The sequence below is a fragment of the Antedon bifida genome, chromosome 7 (genome assembly GCF_963402885.1).
Source record: "Antedon bifida chromosome 7, ecAntBifi1.1, whole genome shotgun sequence".
Taxonomy (NCBI): domain Eukaryota; kingdom Metazoa; phylum Echinodermata; class Crinoidea; order Comatulida; family Antedonidae; genus Antedon; species Antedon bifida.
In genome coordinates this window covers 12672943-12679306 of record NC_136232.1, presented here as the reverse complement: position 1 = coordinate 12679306, position 6364 = coordinate 12672943, and the positions used below count along the sequence as shown (strand labels likewise).

At 34.8% G+C, this 6364-nt stretch overlaps 1 protein-coding gene across 1 annotated transcript; it reads right to left on the bottom strand.

Moving 5' to 3' along the window:
• Window positions 1-2631: 2631 nt before the first annotated feature.
• LOC144848363 (arylsulfatase A-like) lies at window positions 2632-5882 on the bottom strand. Its single transcript, XM_078705084.1, has 4 exons — window positions 5637-5882; window positions 4232-4867; window positions 3752-4010; window positions 2632-3326 (listed from the first exon to the last, which is right to left on the bottom strand). The coding sequence occupies exons 1-4, from the start codon at window positions 5861-5863 to the stop codon at window positions 2868-2870; spliced, it is 1581 nt and encodes a 526-aa protein (XP_078561210.1). The 5' UTR covers window positions 5864-5882; the 3' UTR covers window positions 2632-2867.
• Between the last annotated feature and the right edge of the window lie 482 nt (window positions 5883-6364).

The window sequence follows — 6364 nt, the reverse complement described above, 5'->3', positions numbered from 1 at the left end:
TAGCTAAGTCAATTTTTCACAGAATATTCCTTATGGTCAGGAATCGATGTGGTTATGTTTTCACGGTGCGCAATAAAAAATTACGCGGTCTACGCACGATTTAACGAAATCACGTTTGTAATCATATCTTCACAACCATGAATCACAATTAAATAAAATTTGGGCATTTCAGGGCATAGATCAGCATATGGCAATACAATTACGTGCGTAGCGCATGTAACGCATGCGTACGCGCGCTTAAAATTTTCAAAATTTATTTTCGATGAAATAAGAGTACGTTTCATGCAATTTTAAGCGTTTACAAAATTGCCATGAGTGCGCGTTAAATGTTATTGCGCACTCTTTTTGCCCGATTTCTGTTTTCTTGACTTACTTTTTAACTCGAAATTACGTTATACGAGCACGTCTACGCACGTGTAAATTAAAAAAATATAAATGTGTTTAAACACTTCATCATTTTTAAACATGTTTAGTAATTTCGGTCAGTATAGTTCACTATGTCGGTCGGTCGGTCTGTCTGTCTGTCTGTCTGTCTGTCTGTCTGTCGGTCTGTCGGTCTGTCTGTCGGTCTGTCAGTCTGTCTGTCGGTCCGGTATCACTATGCATTGTAGCACGCGACTTAATGGCTGTTGGCCTTGTTATATATGCATATCAGTAACAATATATATTTGTGTTACGCTAGCGACCGGACAGGACAACAAACAAACACAGATAAATCATCATTGGATGGAAATGTCATTTATTAAAATGACGAATATTAAAAAATATGTCCAATACTAATTTGCGTAAATCGTGTTTGTGATTTGTGACACATGACATGCCATAAAGAATTACAATAAAATGAATAACTAGCAACGAACTTCACAGGGAATACCTTTCTATATTACGTCATAAAATCACAACTAATGCTAAGGCTTGGTTCCCACTAATAAAAGCAATTATGCCCCAACGCAACAACGCAACGTAAGGACATACTTTTCGATTTCGCGTCCCCCTCTGACGAGAAGTTGAATCGTCACTGTTGATGCGCATCGTACTACGCATAGCAGAAATAGTGTTGAATATACTGTAGGCCTATGTCTACAGTAGGCCTACCATTTTAGTTATACTCCACGCCATCGTTGCATGGTAGCCTATACAAATGTTGCCTTATTGTATCAGTTTCCAATTTTGACTTTTGACTATTACTTCTTGTGCACTCAGAATTACTGTTAAAAAGAATGAATCTTTCACATAACGAAGCACGTAGTTTTAATTGCATTGATTGAAGGTTTAACAGTTTCACATTATGGGTTTGTAATTTTATTATTAATCAAATTGTAAAAGTATGAAATAAAAAAAATTAGTAGAAAGCAGTTAAAAAGTCTTTTTATTTCTAAGCATTTAAAAGTTTTCGGAAACTTTCTCATTACAGGACGCGCCTACCATTATCTTGCTCATGACAAATCAGCAATGTTTATAAACACTATATACAACAAGGAAGCCAATTGTATATGATTTATTCACTTTAGCTTGGCAGCATGTTGGTCGTAATGATTACTCAAAGTCTAAAGTGTTAATATAATAATTGTATACTCTATATAATTCTCTAATATTTTATTCAGCTCTATAATTGAATGAAAAATAAATTCAATGTTATTTCCGAGCATCTCTAAACCGTACCACTAAGAAATGTCTGAAATATAACAAGGCCATAGATGGCTGCAGTCGCGTGCTCAAATTTGAGTTAGTGTTTACCGACCAACCGACCGACCAACCGACCGACATAGTGACATGTAGAGTCGCGTTGCACGCAACTAACAAGTAACGTATTTTCAACAAGAAAGGCCACCATTCATTGTCTATGCTTAAATACCAAACTGGGCACAGAAATAAAACAACACTATTATACAGAACTTTTCAACAAGCAAGGTAATTAATTTACTTGTCAACATGATGGACGTATCGTTTAATTACAATCTATGTGATCTGTCATGTGATATTTGTTTTTGATATTGAAGTCTATTTGAACAAATGGATAAAAAAGAACATTAAACTTAGTTATTGAGAACTCTCTCATTGGTACCACTATCAATGCCTATGACAAATACCAATACAGGGCTCAGAAATACAACACCAATAAAGCGCTTCTAAAGATGTATTGTCCCCCAAAAACATAAAAAATGAAGATTAATTAAATCAGACTTTGAATATGTTATTTTGTAGTTTTAATAAAGTCAATCACTTTATATAAATAATGTTTTCACTTGTAAAATGACAAAATAAATGGTTAAATTCAACCAAAAATCCATTGGCTGGCAGCCAATTTGACCATTTTTTCCTTTAAATTACATTTTTTTTCAGGTAAATACATTTTTTTCGATCCAATTTTTGGTCAAAGTGGATAACTATTATGTTACATTAAAATGTAATATTCAACAAAAAATTTTGTAAGAATTATTTTTTCAGGGGGACAATACATCTTTAAGCAAAATAAGTTTCATCATACAATTAGAATGATTGATGGATGCTTAATTTCATTTTCAGTGTAATCTGTCATTTTGAAGTCTATTGAACGAACGAATGAAAAACGAAATTACATTTTAATTTAGACCACTGACAAAAGCTCTGGCTGGCAAAAATTTGCTTTTAATTACAGTTTCATTATTTTTTCCGATCCAATTTTCAGTCAACTATTATGTGACATTAAAATACTCAAATAATTAAAGCAAATTTTTTCAGGGGGACAAATTATCTTTAATAAAAATATGAAGGGCTATTGCAAAATAATTATAATGTGGATGGAAATATAAATCAAAACAGCCAATTAATGTGAAAGCTATACAGTGTATAGAAATCTTTATCTGGATACCATAAGGTGCCTAAAATCAATGTCTGTTTCCATGTTTCTGATCTTTTGCCATAGACCCGTGACATGATTGGTCCAGTGGAAAAAGGTCAGTGCTATATTGTGATTTACATTTACAACAGTGTGGAAAAGGTTCGCACTCGGGGTCACAGCACATCTGGGCTGTGACATCGAAATCCGTAAGAACGCTTTCACCAAATTCGATTTGACTCGAAACATTGAACAACTGGTTTGTCATAAGTAGCAGTGTCGACCAATAGTGATCTGTGTCATTGGACAGTGCATGACGTTCTTCTGGGTCAAGAAGAAGGTCGTATAAAATGTATGGTTGTGTATCACAAAGCCATCCTCCGTTGCTGTTCGGACACACTTCTTCACAACTAATATTTTGAATTTTATATTGATTGTTACGGATACCTATTGCTCCTATTTCTGGGTCTGGCCTTGTGGGATAATACAAAATCGTTCTTCTGCGGCTCTATGAAATTATAAAATACAAAAAAATATATAAACAAAATTACACAATGTTAACAAATGTAAAAGAACAAAAAATATGTTTAAGAAATTTGTCCTACCACTTGAATCTACCAAATAATAAAAAATAAATAAATTTCTAAAAGTGTCAAATGTCACAAATTATTTCTCGACAGCATTCTGCATTTTTTAAGAAAGATTTTGCAAATAAGCAAAACATTTGCACAGAACAAATTATAGGCCTAAACCTTCTCCGGTGATAATAAATATATTTAACACTTGATATCTTGTCAGGGCAAAACATATCAATCTATAGTAGGCTACAATAATTGTTTTTCGTAAATCTATATGTATTTGAGTGAATATAGGCATTTTAATAAAAAACGGTTTAATTAATATCCAATGTATGTGTGTATGTAAAATTCTAACCTTTGTGTGTGAAAAAATAACATCGGAAAAATCAATTCCATCGAGAACGACGTTGAAATCATCGTCCAAAGAACCGCTTAGTCTTCGAAGTGTTGGCCATATATCCAAATGACTAAGTAATTCTAAAGATATGCCGCTTTGAATGTGGCCTGGCCAACTTAGTATAGTTGGTACACGATGTCCACCTTCGAATGTTGATTCTTTTCCACATCGCATTTGGCCGCTAAATCCACCATTTTCCATCTGATCTAAATCTGGACTAAAAGGGCATACAATGTACAGTACGGTAATAAATTAAGAAACGTTAGTTAATTATAACTGAGATAAAGAATAACTAACAGACTAATAATGACTAATATATAGCGTGTACATTATATTGTACACGTATATATACACGACATTTTAGTTAAGTTTATGCATACTTACATAACATAATAATACATTTATTCATCCCTACTATACACGGTGTTGTGAACTTACCCATTATCTGAGGTAAATATTACGAGAGTATTCTCAAGCAAATCATGTTTCGCCAATTCATCAATAACTTGTCCTACTTGCCAATCCAATTCTGCCAAAGAATCGATGTAATGACCACCAACATTTTTGTTTGCGAATCTTTGACCGGCAAACTGTGGCACTTGTGTATGCTGGAATGCATAGAATAGAAGGAATGGTGTACTTGAGCAAGAATACTCCTGAATCCAACTTGAAGCTGCTCTAGCATATCTTTCTGATAGTGTGGTCAAATCTACTGGTTGTTCAAGAATTCTGTTTCCATACATTAGCTGACAAGGAGCATGTTCAACTACACATTCATCGTAGTCGCACGGTTCGTCTGGATAGAAGCATATCTCACATGGACAATCAGAGTGTGTGTGTGGTACACCAAAGTATTTATCAAAACCATGTTGCAACGGAAGAAATTCTCTGTCGTATCCTACACCAAGATGCCATTTTCCAATGTAAGCTGATTTATAGTCTTGTTCGGCTAGCATTTCGGCAATGGTTATTTCTTCGTGTGGTAAACCTCCTGTTAACTCTTGATTAAAGACTGCAGTATCTTTACCCCAGACACCTGAACGAACTGGATAACGTCCAGTTAAAATTCCAGCTCTGTTATAAAAGTAAATAAATAGAATAAACGGTATATCAAAAACCAATATTTTTACGACAGTGGCTGTGTGAGTTTAGTACACTGAGGTAACCCTTAGTCGTCTCGAAAGATGTACCAGGTTCTTTAAAGTGCGCATGAGCATTTTGTGTACACTTACTACGGTGTATAGTCCTTGTACCACTAGAACCATAATAAGAGAGTGAGCCTCAAACCCTTGCCATAAGACTATGGATTACGGTTCCACTGTCTTATCCGCTCATCATTTTCAAATTATTTTCAAGTTATGAATCAGAGGGTTCAACCAAGGCTAACAAAAGGATGCTGAGCCCCGGAGATCAAAGTGTTTATCTGTGGCTGCGGCACGATCAGATGCCGCAGACGGTTGGTATTTGCAAGGCAATCTAACATAAGATCAAAGAACTGTTGCGAGTTCATTTCTTGGCAAGGCAAGCTCAGTGTCCTGTTGTTTGACTGCTTTGGCACACGTTTGAAATGAGAAATTAAAATAAAAAGAAAACATTTCTTCATGAATATTGTTTCCATCTAGCCTACACGCAAGGTGCATTAGAAAGAGTTACATTTTCTCTTTTTATGATATTATATTTTTAAAGATAAATTGCGTCCGAATTCAAATTGATTGATATTCAAAAGCACCTTATATTATACAGACTTGCTACATACAATGCACCAGAAGTAATTAAATATGACACATTAAGATTATTATTTTTGCAGGCCTGGTCACATTAATGTAGGCTATAAAACCTTTACCTTGATGGACTGCCGACAGACGAAGCACTGTAGAACTGCGTAAACTTCAAACCATTTTTAGCAAGCTTATTGATGTTTGGTGTATCTGCCAGCGGATTGCCGTAAACTGCAGGATCGGAAAAGCCCATATCATCGGCTAGAAATATCACGAAGTTTGGTTTGTTACTATTTGCAGCCAGAGCAGGCATGATTGAAAACAGTTCCAATAATATTACGAATCTGTCCATCGATACGATTCAGGAGTAGGTAATACTATATAAAAAAAAAACAATAGAGGTAGGTGGTGAGTGAATAATGCAACCCGATTCTACTTTTATACACGTCACCTAAACTAATTAACTTTTAATACACGTTATCTCTGTCGCTGACCGGCCGGCCGTGCCTGCCTATTTAAATACACATAATAAGGCTTGCATCTCAAAGACTTGCAATAGTCAGTTATGTTGTATCTAACGACATCGGTCGAATGATGATACATAAGACAAAATAACATAATGGTCTAGGCTATACACGAACGCATAGGGTCCATTTCTACGTCGCTTTCATAATTTGTAATATACATGGCCATTATAAACATTTCGATTATATATAGGCCTATATTCAATTGCCCTTTACTCTTATACAAAATAGAGAGAGTTACTAAAGACAATACAACCTAATGTGCAAAAGTCTATACTCCAAGCGTAGCTGAGTTGTTTTGTTTCCATTAAAGAAACTTAATGATGAAT